At 43.9% G+C, this 16,997-nt stretch overlaps 2 protein-coding genes across 2 annotated transcripts in view; both read right to left on the bottom strand.

Moving 5' to 3' along the window:
• obscna (obscurin, cytoskeletal calmodulin and titin-interacting RhoGEF a) overlaps positions 1-12,149 on the bottom strand; it is a 37,894-nt gene extending 25,745 nt beyond the window's left edge. Inside the window, exons 1-24 of the mRNA XM_086225422.1 lie at positions 11,924-12,149; positions 11,578-11,841; positions 11,229-11,495; positions 10,786-11,055; positions 10,446-10,712; positions 10,095-10,361; positions 9,466-9,738; positions 9,131-9,394; positions 8,752-9,018; positions 8,311-8,577; positions 7,773-8,042; positions 7,338-7,604; positions 6,119-6,394; positions 5,627-5,893; positions 4,639-4,905; positions 3,310-3,576; positions 2,951-3,217; positions 2,583-2,849; positions 2,153-2,419; positions 1,764-2,030; positions 1,260-1,529; positions 799-1,077; positions 463-720; positions 77-343 (exon numbers count right to left, since the gene is read on the bottom strand). Coding sequence (XP_086081548.1) covers positions 77-343; positions 463-720; positions 799-1,077; positions 1,260-1,529; positions 1,764-2,030; positions 2,153-2,419; positions 2,583-2,849; positions 2,951-3,217; positions 3,310-3,576; positions 4,639-4,905; positions 5,627-5,893; positions 6,119-6,394; positions 7,338-7,604; positions 7,773-8,042; positions 8,311-8,577; positions 8,752-9,018; positions 9,131-9,394; positions 9,466-9,738; positions 10,095-10,361; positions 10,446-10,712; positions 10,786-11,055; positions 11,229-11,495; positions 11,578-11,841; positions 11,924-12,041 — 6,280 coding nt within the window. The 5' untranslated portion in view covers positions 12,042-12,149. The remainder of the gene's footprint in view (positions 1-76; positions 344-462; positions 721-798; positions 1,078-1,259; positions 1,530-1,763; positions 2,031-2,152; positions 2,420-2,582; positions 2,850-2,950; positions 3,218-3,309; positions 3,577-4,638; positions 4,906-5,626; positions 5,894-6,118; positions 6,395-7,337; positions 7,605-7,772; positions 8,043-8,310; positions 8,578-8,751; positions 9,019-9,130; positions 9,395-9,465; positions 9,739-10,094; positions 10,362-10,445; positions 10,713-10,785; positions 11,056-11,228; positions 11,496-11,577; positions 11,842-11,923) is intronic.
• A 1,336-nt stretch (positions 12,150-13,485) lies between these two features.
• LOC147249801 (obscurin-like) lies at positions 13,486-15,407 on the bottom strand. The gene is made up of 7 exons (XM_086225148.1): positions 15,368-15,407; positions 15,005-15,271; positions 14,743-14,904; positions 14,514-14,618; positions 14,166-14,432; positions 13,764-14,033; positions 13,486-13,496 (listed from the first exon to the last, which is right to left on the bottom strand). The coding sequence occupies exons 1-7, from the start codon at positions 15,405-15,407 to the stop codon at positions 13,486-13,488; spliced, it is 1,122 nt and encodes a 373-aa protein (XP_086081274.1).
• Positions 15,408-16,997: the final 1,590 nt, after the last annotated feature.

Raw genomic sequence — 16,997 nt, 5'->3', positions numbered from 1 at the left:
ACTTCTGAAAAATTACTGTATCGCAATTGGCACTTGATACAAGTTCATGTGCTTTATCTGTACACACTTCACGCACCTCTCACTACCACAGTTGCAGTGGTCTCTGCGCTTCCAGCATGACAGGAGTAGCTGCCACTGTCCTCAAGGTTGAGCTCCTTGATGTGCAGCTGGAGGAAGTAGCCGTCTTGTTTCATCTCGTACTTCCTGCTTGCTCTCAGCGGCAGCCTATTTTTCTTCCACTGTACCGATACTCCGAGTTTAGACAGCTCGCAATACAGGGAAGCTGAACCTCCCTCTTCTGTCTCCACACTCTGCAGCTCCTCTTGGAAGAATGGAGGGAGCTCTGGAAAAATTGAGAATGTGTGTGAAAGTGTGACCTCTTTGCAAAGAAGGCAGCAACCTTGTCCTATTCATTAGATCGTGTTAACAACTTTTACAAATCTGTATGACTTCTGTTTTTACCTGTTACAGTCAGTCTAGCACTGCTCTGCACATCTCCTGTATCACAGGAGTATGTTCCAGTGTCCAACAGCTCCACATCACGGATAAGCAGCAGGTTGACTTTTCCCTCCTTACGTATCTCGTATTTGTCAGTATTTTGAAGCAGGACATGGTTGAGTCTCCAGGCCACAGGGGTGATGAAGTCAGATGTTGTGCAGGACAAAGTGGCTGTCTCTCCCTCCATGATTACAACATCTTTAGGCTTCTCCTCGAATAAAACTAGAATGTGAAGAAAGTGTCATTTTAGAAAGTACTTCTTAGGAGGGATTAAGAATACATCTCGCGTGTATGTCTCACCTGTCGGCTTGGGAACCACCAGCAGACGTGCAGAGGTCCTCTCCTCTCCAACCACAAACGCCACAATTCCCGTCTCCTCAGGTGTTGTCATGGTGAGGACTAGTCGATGTAGGCGACCTTGGCATGTCATCTGGTTCATCTCGTTCTTCTGCAGAGGACTTTTGCCCAGCCACCAGACACCATCACTCACATTGGCGTGGCTGAGCTCACACACGAACGCAGCATCCTCTCCCGCTGTCACCGTGACGTCTTGCAGCTGTGTAACGATTCGCACACGCTCTGCGGAGGAAGAAGGAGCTAGATACAGCTGGCATTTTAGAGATGGAATTTAATATATGTGCAAAAATTAAGGTGAAAACTGCCTGTGGGTTTTATTCATGCCGTATTTCTTGTAAAGTGAACAACTTCATGACATGAATCAGTAAATCGGGGGATGAATTTCCTCTGCAATATCCACCTACCCCTCACAATCAGCTTGGCAGCAGTCCTCTTGCCCCTGGTGATACAAGAGTATTCACCAGCATCCTCCAGCTGTAATTGCTTTATCTCCAGCATATGTGTGGGGCCTTTCTTCTTTAAAATGTATCTTCCTCCTTCTTCAATCACAGTGTTGTCTTTCTTCCAAGTCACGGGGACATTCGCGCTTGATATTTCACAGGATAGTAGCACAGATTTCCCCTCCATCACTGCTTGGTTCTCCAGCTCCTTCTCAAAGAACACTGATGCAGCCGCTAGTTTGTAGAAAAAGCAAGGTTAAATTTCTGCAGTTGAGGGAAGAATTTTCAAATCAGGCAGGTTAATAAAAATGTTTTATTTCTTATTATTCCCCAGGAGCTACACAGAGCTGCAAAGGCAATAGATGAGTTTTAAAAGTATACCTGCACCCACAAGCATGCCACTAAGATTTGAATTGATAATTCAGGTGTGAACTGTGTGTGAGAAACCCAAAGCAGGACGTCAAATACCTCTGACGTTCACTTCAGCTGTCGTCTTCTGCTCTCCGAAGACGCAGCTGTACTCCCCTACGTCCTCCGGCTGGATGTTTCTAATGTTCATCTCAGCTATCTTGCCCTTCAGTGTCATTTGATACCTTCCTCCATGACACAGCTGGTCCTCCCCTTTCCACCACTGGACAGGCACCCCAGCTCTGGACAGTTCACATCGAAGGGCCACGTTTCCTCCTTCAGGGGCCTCCTGGTTCTTCAGACCCATTTTAAAGCTGACTGGAATGGCTGCAGCAGTGAAAATAAATTACAGTAGGTTTCCTGCTTTCCTTGAAACATTAATCTTGTAGGCCATTTCAAACGCGGCTAAACATTTTAGAACACACAAAGACATTTACAATCTTTCTTACGTGTAATGGTGACGTTTGCTGTCGTCTTGACGTCACCGTAGATACAGCTGTAGAGTCCGCTGTCCTCCAGCTGTGTGTTTTGGATGGTGAGCTCAAACACGCTGTTACGACTCTTACTCTGATACTTAAAATTATTCTTCAGCAACTCTTCCCCTTTCCTCCACTCCACAGCGAGGCCAGGCTTCGACAGCTCGCAGCTCAACGTCACACTGTTCTCTTCCTCCACTTGCTGGTTCTTTAATTTCAATTTGAATGTGATGGGAGGAGCTACAAAAAGTTAAATTATAATTTTATTTACACTTTCTTTCATTCTCCAGCTTAATAAACGTTAAAATGTTTTACCTTCATTATTAATATACGCATTAAAACCTGACTGAAAGGACAACACATTGAATGTTTGGATGTTTGGAATGTCAGATGTCTTTCTTACCCCTGACAATGAGCTCAGCAGTTGATTGGCTGTCTCTGGTCTTGCAGGTGTATTTCCCAGCATCGTTCTCCTCTACATTGTTGATGAACAGTTTTGTAAGATTTCCCTCCTGCTTCATCTCATATTTGTAACCAGGTTTTAGGATGACTCTTCCTTTCCTCCAGTCTACCGGAGCACCAGGTTTAGAGAGCTCACAACTGAAAAATCCACTGTCCCCTTCCTTCACTTCCAGTTTCTGAATTTCTTTTTTGAATGTTATCGGAAGTGCTGAGAAAAAAGAAGGAAGTAACACATACAGCTCACTGAAATCTTAGTTTGCTTAATATTGTTTGCACACAAAAAAAAAAAACCCAATAGTCAAAACGTACCTCTAATTTTGATGTCAGCTGACGTCTCAGCCGTTCCAACAAAACAGCTGTACTCCCCGGCATCCGTGAGCGTTAAATTTCGGATCAGCACCTCACATGCCCTTCCCTCTTGTTTCATCTGATATTTGGGTCCCTCCTTCAGGAGCTGAGCATCTTTTCTCCACTCCACCGGGATTCCTGGTTTGGAGAGCTCACAGTGCAGCGTCACACAGCCTTCCTCCACAACTTCCTGGTTCTTCAACTTGTGCTTAAAACTCACTGGAATAGCTGTGGAGTTATAACATAGAGTATATCCAAAAATACTGTGAAGAGAGTGCAGATTATTAAAGTAAAACTATCTGAAGTGTAACACCTCTGACCAGTGATTATGATGGTGGCAGTAGTTTTGATGTCATCACAAATACAGCTGTAAATGCCACTGTCCTCTGGCTGGCTTTTTCTGATGAGGAGCTCCAGCGTGGAGCCACTCTGCTTCATCTGGTACCTCTCTCCATTAGTCAGTGTCGCATCTCCCTTCATCCACTGGACCGGAACCCCGGGTTTAGAGAGCTCACAGCAGAGGGTCACCCCATTGCCCTCCTGCACCTGAATATTCTTCAGTTCTTGGGTGAATTTGACGGGCCGCTCTACAGAGAAGCAGACGATTTGGGGGGGGAAAAATGAAAACTGAGTTATAATTCCAGTTAACACACGTATGTTTTCAGGTTATGAAAGTTTAATGAGCGACTGCAACAACAAAAGAAAATTCTGTACCAACAGGGAAAGCAGTTATTATCAAGGCAGCGTCTATTAGCGACAGACTCAGAACACACTTTTTCAAAATACCCACACGAGGTTAACATTGTGTTATCTTTTAAGCAGGACAGCAGGGTTAAAACTACCATGGAGGCTTGCTGGACAGGTGGAACATGGACCAAGGAAGAGCCCATTACATTCTGGGGCTGATTAAAATCACAAGGTTATTGTTAAATCTCTCAACAAAATGCTCAGACGTCAGTGAGGGAGTGTCATCACTCTACCTAATTTGATGTAACAGTCACAAATCTCACTTTTTGCACGCGGTTTTTTTCTTGCTCCAACACGGGCAGGTTTGTTTTTGTTCACATAATGCAACTTTCTGAGCAAAAAACTCCCATTTTGCTCCATGATCCTCTGTCAAGTGACCTCACAACCTCCAGCTCCCTCAGACTTCAATATTAAAAACTAAAACTTTTTAAACTGACTGTATTTCTAACATTTTTTTTTAATTTTTTGTTCACACAAATTAAAATAAAAACGTCTAGATTTAAAATTGTTCCCAAAAAAGTACTGACTAAAGACAACCAAAGCTGTATGCATATAGAACCACTGTGCACAATAAATTGGATTCATAATTGCTCTGTTTCTATGTGCTGTATGTAAATTAGTGCGGTTTAATCATTAGATTTAAAATTCCAACTAGGAAGAAGAATTGGAAATAAAGCTATTAACTCTTTATCCAGCTTTCTTTTACGATCTGTATCTGAACCATGTGCATCATCCCTAGAAATGGAAAAAATAATAATCCATCACATTCAGAAGAGCTTTCTGTCTCTGTTAATAAATTCCTCGTCCCTTTTTAAAATCATGCAAATTCAGCAGTGATTTACATGCTGCGTACACGACAGCAGGAGCGATATGGGAGGTGCCGTCGCTTATGACGCACTCACCGTTTACCATCACCCTCCCCGCTGTCTTTTCCTCTCCACATACACAGGTGTAAACCCCACTATCATCCAGAGTGACTTCCGTAATTTTCATCTCCAGCTGTAAATCCTTCTTTCTCATCTGGTACTTATCTCCGCTCCTCAGCAGCTCCCCTCCTCTCCTCCACTCCACCGAGGTGGCGGGTTTGTTGAGCTCACAGCGCAGAATCACACTGTTGCCTTCCATCGCCTCCTGGTTGACGAGCAGCATCTTGAAACTTGGTGGCAAACCTGGCAGTCATTAAAAAAATGTAAATAAATCAATAAATGGTAAAACTACTTGAAAAGCATGTCAGAATAACTATTAGAATTAAAACTTCTTTTTATTTTTACTTTATTTTAGAGCAACTCTTGCACAAAAATCTAACTTAGGGCCAAATGAAAATTATATATTACTTGATTAATATTTACAAATAAACAAATACAAATATTTTGGAAACATTTCTTTAGAATAACATAATAAATATTCCATGTATACTCCATAAGCAACATGGCAGGTATGCGTACAAGCCAAGTCATGCTTAGAATCACTTTCATCTATTCTATTTAAAGTGAATATGGCAATGGATTATGACAATCCATTATATTAAACCAACTTGTCACTCCAAAATACAAGACATTTTCATCTGTTTGACATGTCAAATCTGTTACATGAAAAACACTGACGCTAACACTTTCTTTCTTTCATGAAAAAGGTCAGGATGCGGGATGTCAGAATGGACGACTAGAGAGGAAACAAGTGTGTCTAGATGGAGTGACATGTGGAGGTCACACAGTGCAAAATGTCCACTGGATCTACGTTCGTGTTGACTATTTTGAAGCTGACCTCTTTCACGTCTGCGCTGAGGTGATTCTGTTGAATACATCAGGAGAATTCAAAACAGCTCATCAATTTATTTAAAAAAGAAGAAGTGCTGCTCACTATAATAGCACACGCAGAGGAATGTCTCACCTTGGACTGTGAGCTCAGCAGTTGATTGGCTGTCTTTACTCTTGCATGTGTATTTCCCGGCATCACTCTCCTCTGCATTGTTGATGATCATTTTCACGTACGGCCCCTCCTGCTTCATCTCGTATTTCTCTCCATGACGGAGGATAACTCGACCTTTCCTCCACTCCACGGGTGCTCCAGGTTTGGAGAGCTCGCAGCAGAAAAATCCACTTTCTCCCTCCTTCACCACCAGATGCTGGATCTCCCGTTTGAATGTGACAGGAATTGCTGTTGCGGGCATATAGGAAGTTAGACTTGCATCTAGCAATTACCTCTTGAAATAGGCTAATATCTTGTGTATTTTCTGATTTTTGCGAGCGGCCACTTATAATTCATGCTCCTCATTTTCTGAAAGCAATTTAAAAATCACTTGTTTTTAAATTAAGTCACAGTGACACGACTTGAGCTTTGAACACGAACCTCCAGACAAATCTTTAAAAGCTTTGAACTCACGTTTCACTTTGACCTCAGCAGTGGTTTTCTCATCTCCTGCTACACAGCTGTACTTCCCTGAGTCTTCTGCTTGGACGTTGAGAATGGTCATCTGAGCGGCCTTTCCTTCTTGCTTCATCTGATATTTTCCTCGAGACACTTCTTCAGAGAGCGCCTGTCCGTCTCTCTGCCACTGTACCAGGACAGCTTTTTTGGAGAGCTCACAGCGTAACGTCACGCTGTTCCCCTCTACAGCCTCTTGGCTTTTTAGGCTCACTTTAAATGTCGCAGGGACACCTGTAAAAAAGCAGATACGGTGAATATCAGTGCAACCTGCAACACTGTGGGACATTGGTTTCTAATTTAAAATATCTGGGTATGTAGTAAACCTGTCACACAGTCTTTCAACCACTCTTATCTTAAAGGTATAGTCCGTCCAGAAATGAAAATTCTGCCATCACTACTCACTGTAGCATCTGGTTCCAAGCCATGATGCCATGACTTAAGTGACATTTTTCACAATTTATGTTGAGGCTCCAGGACGCTCGGGTTAAATCAGATGAACAGTATGGAGGCATTTTATCTTATTATTTTATCTTTTCTTACATTTGGAAATTGGTCCTTGTTCACTTCAGCAGTTTATGAGATTCCTGCTAAGCCTTTCCCAGTGAAACTCTAGCAGTGTTTTGAGCATGAGAATGAAGAGATAATGACTGAATTTTCATTTTAGGGTGAACTCCCCCTTTCAGGACAGTCTTGCAATGTATTTAAGGTTTTTCATGGATATGATTTAGTTTATAATAGATAAATGAACTGTAGGGCGGCACGGTGGTGCAGTGGTTAGCACTGTCACCTCACAGCAAGAAGGTTCCGGGTTTGAGTCCACAGGATCTTCCTGTGTGGAGTCTGCATGTTCTCCCTGTTCCTGTGTGGGTTCTCTCTGGTACTCCAGCTTCCTCCCACAGTCCAAAGACATCAAGAGGGGACGAGGCTGATTGATACTCTAAATTGACCGTAGGTGTGACTGTGAGTGTGAATGGTTGTCTGTCTATATGTGTTGGCCCTGTGATGGACTGGTGACCTGTCCAGGGTGAACCCTGCCTCTCACCTGAAGGCTGCTGGGATAGGTTCCAGCACCCCCATCCTTAACAGGATAAGTGGTAGAAAATGGATGGATGGATGGATGGATGGATATAAATTGTACACAACAAAGCTCACTGACTCCACACATTAAACTTACCAACAACTTTAACAGTGGACTTTGTTTTCTGGTCTCTACAAATGCAGCTGTAGACGCCGCTGTCCTCTGGTTCGGCATCTCTGATGATCAACTCCAGCACTGACTCCCTCTGCTTCATCTGATACTTCTCACCATCCTCCAACAGATCTCCGGCGAGCCTCCACTCCACTGGGATGCCGGGTTTAGAGATCTCGCAGTGTAGAGTGATGTTGTGTCCTTCTTCAACTTGAAGGTTTTTCAGCTTTTGCTTGAAGGTGATGGGAAGAGCTGAGGGCAACACGGATTCCATTATTGAAGGGCTCTTCCTTTTGGCAACATTCAGAAGAATGTAAGTGAAAATGAACATTAATATACTGCACATACTGTTTGCAGCCCTCTTGTTATTGCATGCAACATCTTTGCTACTAGTGTAATGTGTAAATATAAAACTTCTACCATTCACAGTTAGAGTTGCGGTGGTTTCGATGGTTCCACAGATACATGTGTAGATATCGCTGTCGTCAGGTGTTACGTCAACGATCCTCAGTTCGATCAGCGCGTCTCTCTGTCGTGTGTGATATTTCTCTCCGTTCTTGATGAGCTCATCCCCTCTCCTCCTCCATTCCACAGACTGACAAGGTTTCGACAGCTCGCAGCGTAAAGTCGCAGTGTTGCCCTCCTCGATCATCACATTCCGCAGCTTCTGTTTGAAGGTGACTGGGAGAGCTGAGGAGTCATGGCCGAAATGATTAGTAATGCTGAAGTGAAAATTAACGATGATAACAGATCAAACTGTTTGCCCAAAGTGACATAAAACATATAAACTTATTGATAAGTAGCTCCTTTTACATAAAAAAAATACCTCCTCAAAAATATTTAAAAATTAGGGCTCAATATCAAATGAAAGAAACTATGAATTCCCATTGAAGCTTTGCTGTTTAAAAAAAAAACAATAAACGAAATACTGACAGAAACATTTTTTTAAATGTACTACCAGTGATTTTGACGGTCGCAGATGTGATCTGATCTGCACACACGCAGCTGTAGAGACCACTGTCCTGAGGTACAGGCTTCCATATCAGCAGCTCCAGGTTGGTCTCCCGCCGCCTTATCTGGTATTTAACTCCATTTTTCAGCATCTCATGTCCCTTCCTCCATTCTATTGGTATTCCAGGTTTGGAAAGTTCACAGCGTAGTAAGACATTGGTGCCTTCCTCTCCCTGTACGTTCTTCAGCTGCTGCATGAATGTTATTGGAATCGCTGGAAATAAAGAGGTGACAGTGTATCAGTAACTACTGTACAGATAGGAGGTAGGGGAAGTAGCAGTAAAATAACTCTAAGCATCATCATGCATGAAAAATAACTAGCTTGGATGGCTGAGACCATAATTTCCATAGACGTGTTCAATGTGCAATATTAATGCAAGTGTCTTACCTTGTACATAGAGGCTTGCGGTAGTGCGGTGGTCTCGGCACTGACAAGTGTAGTCTCCTGAGTCCTGGGGCTTCAGGGATTTGATGGTGAGAGAATTAATTGTCTTTTTCTGTTTCATCACGTACTTGTCTCCCGGCCTGAGGCTCTCCACACCTCTTTTCCAGTGTGACTGAACCCCCGGCAGTGAGTACTCACAGGTCAGGGTGACAGTCTCACCTTCTTTAGCTTCTATGTTCTGGAGAAGCTGAGTGAACTCAGCTGGGATGGCTAAAAGGAGCCACCAAAGAAGAAGGGACACGTTACACAATACGACACAAAAAGAAACAAGAAAACTACTAGTATTAGATCAAATTCTATTGTGTGTATCAACTATGAATACCTTTGACAGAAACAACAGCCCTGGTTGTAACGGATCCGGCACTGCATTCGTAAACCCCGGCATCACTGTTGGAGACCTCCCGAATGGTCAGCCGAGCTTCGCAGCCGGAACGACTGGGATAATACCTGGACGAGTGCCACATCAGGCAGCCATCTTTGTACCATAGGATGTGACAGGGCTTTGAGGTCACGCAAGACAAAACCAGACCACCTCCCTCAATGGCCTCACAGTCTTCCAGCGCTTTACAAATGGTGGGACGTCTCTCTAGTAGAGATGTAACCAAATTTAGACAAAATGGTATTTAACAAATAAAACATTTTAGATTAAAGCCTCACCTCTAACCAACAGTGAGGCATATGACCTTTTATCTCCTGCTGCAAATGAGATAGTGCCAGTGTCTTTGCGGGCGAGCTGTCGAAAGGTGAGGGTGTGGTAACCTCCCGGTAATATTTGGATCTCATTAAGCTTATTTGTGTACAGTAGAGTCTCATCCAGATACCACTTGACCCCTGTATAGTCACTTGGACAGATTCGACACCTGAATGTGACGGTATCACCCTCGAGACACTCCACATCCTCGAGGTCGTCCAGGATGAAAACTTTCTGGCCTGAGAGGAACATAGAAAATATCACAAATGCAACACATCTTAAAGCTGCTAAAATCCCTTTATCAGGAATCAAGGCACTTTTAATATGATTTAATAATATAAACTAGCTTAACAGCGGAAATTAAATTGTCCTTTTGGGTATGTTGGGTGTTCGTTTATAATATTATTTAAAGTATCCACGTTATGAATTGTATATCCTGCTGCCAAGGGCGACTTGAGTTCAGATTCATTTGGATGCTGTCATGTTGTGCATTAATCTTGGAAACTGTGGAAAGATCTCTCCCGGTGCAGCTCGCCTACATTTGCTTTAGTTTAAACAACAACAACAATGATGTAATAGCCGGTGTTCTCCTCACCCAGCACAGTCAGCTGCGCCCGGCTCTGCATGGTACCGACATCACATGTGTAAATATCTGTGTCCAGCTTCTCCAGAGAGTTGATGGTGAGGAAAAGCATCACACCCTTCTGCCTCATCCCATACTTCCTCCCAGACCTCAGCTCCACCATGCCCTTCAGCCAGGTCACTCTCTTGGCTGGTTGCCTGGTCTCACATTCCAGCGTCACTTTACCTTTTTCCTCCGCTCGTGTGTCTTTCAACTCCCTTGCGAATGTGTGCTGGAGTTCTGGAAAGGATTGTGAGAATTGAGTCCAGCTTCCCACAACACGAATGTTGTATTTTGAAGCTATTTTTATTTTGAAAACCCTACCTCTGACCTCCAGCTTGGCACGGGATGCAACACCATCCGCCTCACAGCAGTATTCCCCCGAGTCTCTGATGGTGGTATTCTTGATGATCAGCCGTGCCAGGTTCTTCTCAACACTCATGTGATACTTGGGGTTCTGCCTGATTAAATGACCATTTTTCAGCCAGTGGATGGTGACTTCAGGTTTCGTGATCTCACAGCTCAGCTCTGCGTCCTCGCCTGGCACGGTCTTGACATTCAGCAAGTCCCTAAAAATATGCACTGGCCTCTCTAACGGAGGGAAAATGCTTTGAGTTACAGAGGCAAGTACACAAATAAAACAGTTCTTTGATTAAACATTCACCTTTAACAAACAGCATGGTCCTACAGGTTAGGTCGTTGATTGTGAAGACCACGTCTCCAGCGTCAGAAAGTACAGCATCTCTAATGGTCATCTTATACTTGCGAGCATTGCTGACAACCTGGATACGGCTTTTCGAGACAACCGCCTGGCCATTGATGGTCCAGGAAGGCTCATCAGTGACAAGATGAGAGAGGTGACACTCAAAAGTGCAGTTTTCTCCCTCTAGCACAGAGGATGTCTTCAAACGCTGAACAAAAGTGATGTGTAAGTCTGTAGATAAATACAATAATGCAGATTAACAACTGTAACCATAGCTCAGCAGATGTTTAGGCAAATAATGAACTGTACCCTCTTTGCACTTAATGTGAATGTAAACACAACATTTGATTCTCCTACTTCAGAGTGTATCCTCAATTCAAACGTGTACATTTCACTCTACCAACCATGAACAGAAACTCTAGCTTTGGTCTGGCTGGTGCCCAGGTCACAAGTGTACACCCCGGCGTCATCCTTGCTCAAGGAATGAACTATCAGCGCCATGGTCTTCCCGAATTGGCACATCTCGTGTTTTTCATCAGCCGTCAGGACTATACCATCCTTCCTCCAAATGGGGATCACTGACTCTTTGGATATTTCACACTGCAAGCAGACCTCCCCTTGCTCCTCTCCAACTGCATCCTCCAGAGACTTCAGGAACACCGCTGGACGCTCTGCAGGTGTGATAAACATCTTTATAGATTCCCGTGTCACAGAAAGAAACAAAAAGAAAGCATGAAGATGATCGTAGCTCACCTTTGACCTTTAAGGTTGTTGTCTCAGAGAGAAGGCCTGCTTTAAAGGTGACCCTGCTCTGTTGTGGCCGCAGCTTCTTTATTGTGAGACTGTGCATGGTGCCCATGTGCTGGATCCTGTTGATGGCGTTGGAATAGAGGCGAATATTGTTGAGGAGCCATTCCACATTGGCAACCACGTAGTTGAGCTCGCATATAAATATGGCAACGCCATCCTCCTCAAGTTCCACTGGTTCGAGGTGTTTAACCAACTTAAGTGTTCGCACTGAAACAGAACAAGTTTTGTACTTTAAATGGAAATAGAAAGTGGTCATGTTTCAGTTTTTATCACATCATACTTAACCTACCTTCTACCTTAACATGTGCTGTGCTCTGTGAGCCCCCAGCCATGCAGCGGTACTGGCCTGCATCCATCCCTGTCAAGCCATGGATGGTCAACTCTGCACGTTTCCCCTCTCTCTTCATGCTGTACTTGTTTGAGATTTTCAGAGCTGTACGACCTTTAAACCACCGCACCACCCTTGGAGAGGGGGCAAACTCGCAGCCCAGAGTTACAGAGCTGTTCTCCTTCGACTCCACATCGTCCAAATGCTGGGCAACCTGGAGAGGTCGCTCTGGAGAGAGTGAGAGAGAGAGAGAGAGAGAGAGAGAGAGAGAGAGAGAGAGAGAGAGAGAGAGAGAGAGAGAGAGACAAGATGTGAAGCCAGCTTAAAGAGATACTTCATTCTGGGCCACAGAGAGGGTGTAGCATGCAAAACATTTAATTCTGGGAAGGTTGCCAGTCTGTTGCAACACTGGGCAGACACTCACAGTTTAGATGAGACAAAAATGGAGGCTCACTGCATTACATTTTCAGATGCTGTTCTGTATTACCCACCAAATAATGGTAAATACCAACCCAATAATTACCATTCATATTAGCTGTCTGTACAATCCTGATTTCACAGCAATCAGATTTAGTTGTCAGTGTGGTTCTGTGAACGATGATGCAGACTGTTTTGACAATGCCACAAAACAATCTACTTAATAGCAATTTGAATAAATGTACACATGCATTAGTATGTTTTCTTGTAAATACACGCCCTCGTGTGAAATATCTCAGGAACAAATCTCCTTACAGACCATAAATACACTGAAGACAAGGAGATCAATCGATTTAAACACAATGGCCTTTGATTAACGCTAAAGTGGGACATTGGAAATTGTTGAGAGTAACACAACCCCCTACAAAATTACTTATTCCACTGATTGGAATGATCAATGTCAGTCTTATCAGAAAGTCAAGCAGAGTCAAAGAATTGAATTTCACCATCAATCCATTCATTTTCTTCTGCTTATGCCTTTTAAGGGTCGCGGGGGGGGGGGGGGGGCTGGAGCCTAACCCAGCAGCTACAGGTGAGAGGCGGGGTTCACCCTGGACAGGTCACCAGTCCATCGCAGGCCAACACATAGAGACAGACAACCATTCACACTCACAGTCACACCTACGATCAATTTAGAGTATCAATATCAGCCTCGTCCCCTCTTGATGTCTTTGGACTGTGGGAGGAAGCTGGAGTACCAGAGAGAACCCACACAGGAACAGGGAGAACATGGAGTCTCACACAGAAAGATCCAGCGCTGGAGCCGGGACTCGAACCCGGAACCTTCTTGCTGTGAGGCGACAGTGCTGACCACTGCACCACCGTGCCGCCTTAAGAACTGAGTTGTTGAGCCATATTCAATTTAGTAGATGGCTAACTGGATGTAGCTAGCTCAGCCAGTGTAAGTCTCTGCAGCTCATGCTAGATTATTACAGAATTCATCCTCCTGGCAGCGGGGGAACATCACAAACACAAACTCCAGATACTGTGAAATGCAGTAATATTTAACAAGCGTCGGTGAGTTTGATGATCATTGTAAAAACTCCTCAGGTGAAGACTAGAATGTAAGGATACATTAGAGCCTCAAGTTGCGAAATCAGTGCAATGCAGAGGAATTTATAGTTAAAAACAGTGAGAAAAACTCTCCAAACTGTGAGTCCCACTGACATTTACATTGTTATAACACTATAAAAGATGAAAAACAACATATGTTACATTAATAGATGTTTAACTTAAAACACTCCCCTTTTTGTTATGTAATTCCACAACAGGCTTATCTGATTTCTCTTGCAGGTCATACTCAGAGGAAGCCTGGACTTCTCACCTTTCACAGTAAGCTGAGCAGAGGAACGACTCTTGCCAGCAACAAAAAGCACAGGTCCCGACATGGAGCTCTCTGTGGAGGTGAAGCAGAGGCTATGACGGGTTCCCTCCCTGTTGATGTTCACCACTGTGCTTGGTTCCAGCACATCACCATTCAGGGTCCATCTGGGGGGCCTCCCTGACTTTAGGCTGGTCTCCACCTGGAACAGTGCCGGCTCTGGCTCCATCACCTCTACTGAGCTCATCCCTTTTACTATGCGGATAGCCTGCTCTGCATGGACAGCCGCAGTACACATTACTGTTATTGAGACACTCCTAAAAACAGCTGATTCACAAGTATTTTTTCTTAACTTTAAACACTACTTCTGAATAGTGTGTGTGTATAACATTGTGATTGACGGACCCTCCACCAGAAGTTGACAAGAGGTTTTATCATCTCCTGCATCACAGGTGTAGGTGTCCTCATCTGAGGAGCAGACGTCGTCTATGGTCAGCTGCCTGTAGACATCTTGGCTGATGAGCTGGTACTTCTTACAGGACAGGAGTTCCTTCCTGTTCTTGTACCACCTGACCTGAGCATTAGCCCGAGACACCTGGCACTCCAGCAGACCTCGGTGGCGATACATGGCTATCTTAACCCTCAGGGGACGCACTATTTGGACCGGGAGCTCTAGAGAACAGGGGAACAGGCTTTAAAATTGACTGTCCTCCTTCAAATCCATGTAATATTTTGGAATATCTTGTGATTCACCTTTGACTGCAAGAGTCGCATAAGACGAGACACGTTCTGCAGTGAATCGGATCTCTCCAGCATGCTCTGGCCTGACTGACTTGAAGGATAAGGTGTGAGTTTTACCTGAAATCAAAATCATTTTAAGGAATTCCACCAGAATTTGTATTCCAATTTTTTTGAAATTGCAAACATAACTCCTGAAATTCAATGATTAACACCAAAATGTAAACATTGGTTCATCTTTTACCCTGATGTCTGATCTTGATGTTGTCGCCAGCTCGGATCCTGCTGTCGTCTCTATACCACCGGCCATCCACATCCACCTGATTGACTTCACACAGGAAGCTGACAGGTTGACGCTCCATGGTATCAACATCCTCCAGCTCCTTCACTATGTAGATGTCCCTGGCTGGCAGAAAGAACCAAACCAGGACTATGTTCAGGCTTTGATCTAGTACTCTTTTTTTTTTTTTTAGACTAGACTTCTACTCGTCTACTGTAGCACATACCTCGGACACTGAGTCTGCCTGAGGTCTGAATACCATTGGTTTGAAAGGAGATAAAGCCAGCGTCCCCCAAAGCCACTCTTTTCAGTATGAGGGAGTGTTTCTTCCCGTGTGTGCTGATCCGACAGTTGGGCTTAGACTTGAGCTGCGTCCCATCCCTGGTCCACACACCCTCGATGTAGGCCAAGTTTAGGGTCACCTCAAAAGAGCAGCTCTCACACTCAGACACCTCAGCATCCTCCAAGCCTTTCACCACCTGCAGGCGGTTCTCTAGCGCGTGAATACACATACACAGAGAGCATTGGAGGCTCAGAAGCGTCTCACTTGCACTGTATAAATAAATGTGAAGGTGGATGAAGAACTTACTTGCAGCTGCAACTATTCCTGCCGTTTTATTGTCTCCCATAACTCCAGCTTGTCTCTCAGTGCGAAATCTTTGGACTCCGTCACAGTAATCGAAAAGGCGCTACAACTGCAGTGTGAGTATATATCAGGTTATGTCCACAATTTCAATTCACACTCACACTATTGTTCCAGGTACACTCTGTCCTAGAGTTTGAATTAGGCTCAACCACATTTAATTGTGTAAAACCATGTCCTCTTGGGCTAACACCTCCAAAATGGCAACATCAAAAACATGGCATCTCTGTCCTATGGTGGATCCCTGTGATGGCATGCCAGACCGCCTCATTAATGACGAGCAAAGTAATCTCTGTCACCTCACTTGACTGAGCTCAGCGCCACAGATTTAGACTCAGCTGTGAGGCCGGCGGCCTGCAGACACTGACCTCGAAAAATGGAAAATTTAAAAACTCGAGAACAACAGTTGACAGTGCAGATGATGTCAGAGATCACGAAATGCTAGGCAGAGGACGGCGCCTCAGACACCACTAAGACAATGAGGTTAATGCTCGCCTGAAGGGGGTCTCATGTCTGATAAGGTATTCTCCAAGAGTGCTTGTTTGACTGACTGACATTATGGAACACACAGAATAAGATAATCAAATATATAAATATATAAATATATGCAAATAACTAAAATTATGCAAAATGATTACAAACACTACCAACATAACACAGATCACATGCAGGGATGTACACACCTTCAACTTGGATGTTTTCTGGATGGAAATTATCCTATACCATCATGTCACACTGATGACAAAAAAAAAAACACACCTGAAAAAAAAAAGAGATGGAAAAAAATCACCATGGCAACAGATTGGCCCATCTTGTCTGTTTTTCTACAAATCCATTAATAACAAATGTTATCCAAGGGAGAGCATCGCCGTCAGAGGCTGCGTCCTGCTTCCGAAAGCGGACAGCGGCCCTTTCTCTCTCACTCTCTCTTTTTTTTTTTTTTTTTTTTACTCAGCTTTGATTGAGTGTACTGGTGAACAGCTGACATATCTCTCCCCACATACTAACCTCCAAAATAGCCTTCTGTCAGTGTGAGGGCAAAGATAGTTTTAGCCGGTAATGATGTGAAGCAGGACAAGTTCAGCATCAGTGGAACTTTAACAATCAACGCACAGAACGCAGAAATGCTTAGAGAGACTGATGATTTTCCAGTGTGTTAGAAGGAGTGAGCACATTGCAGAAAATGAAAAGTTACCTCATGTATCATAAGAATGTAGGTGGGTCTTCCGCATGATTTATTTTGATCTAAAACACAGTAAAATTTACCAGCTTGATTACGTTGACATTAAGGATTTATTCCCTAGAAGTGGCTGATCTAAACCCCTAGAAGCCATTTTATGATGCTGATGTAGTTTGTTGACAATACTGACAGCTGTCAGTTCTTAAACTTTATGTCTGACAGATCATGGAGCTCCTCAGGGAGTTTCCAACACCGCCAAAAGGTCACTATAGGATTAAGAATACAAGCTCCCATTTCACTGGCTCTTCATGAGTTTATTTGTGCATGCCCTGTCTTTACACACGCGCAAAGATACACACACACCTGATCTGAAATCGTTTGTAAGGTCACACACTC

The sequence above is a fragment of the Aulostomus chinensis genome, chromosome 14 (assembly GCF_037954235.1).
Source record: "Aulostomus chinensis isolate RoL2024-O1b breed Wild chromosome 14, RoL_Achi_v1.0, whole genome shotgun sequence".
NCBI classification, from domain to species: Eukaryota; Metazoa; Chordata; class Actinopteri; order Syngnathiformes; family Aulostomidae; genus Aulostomus; species Aulostomus chinensis.
This window is presented reverse-complemented; position numbering and strand designations above follow the sequence as displayed.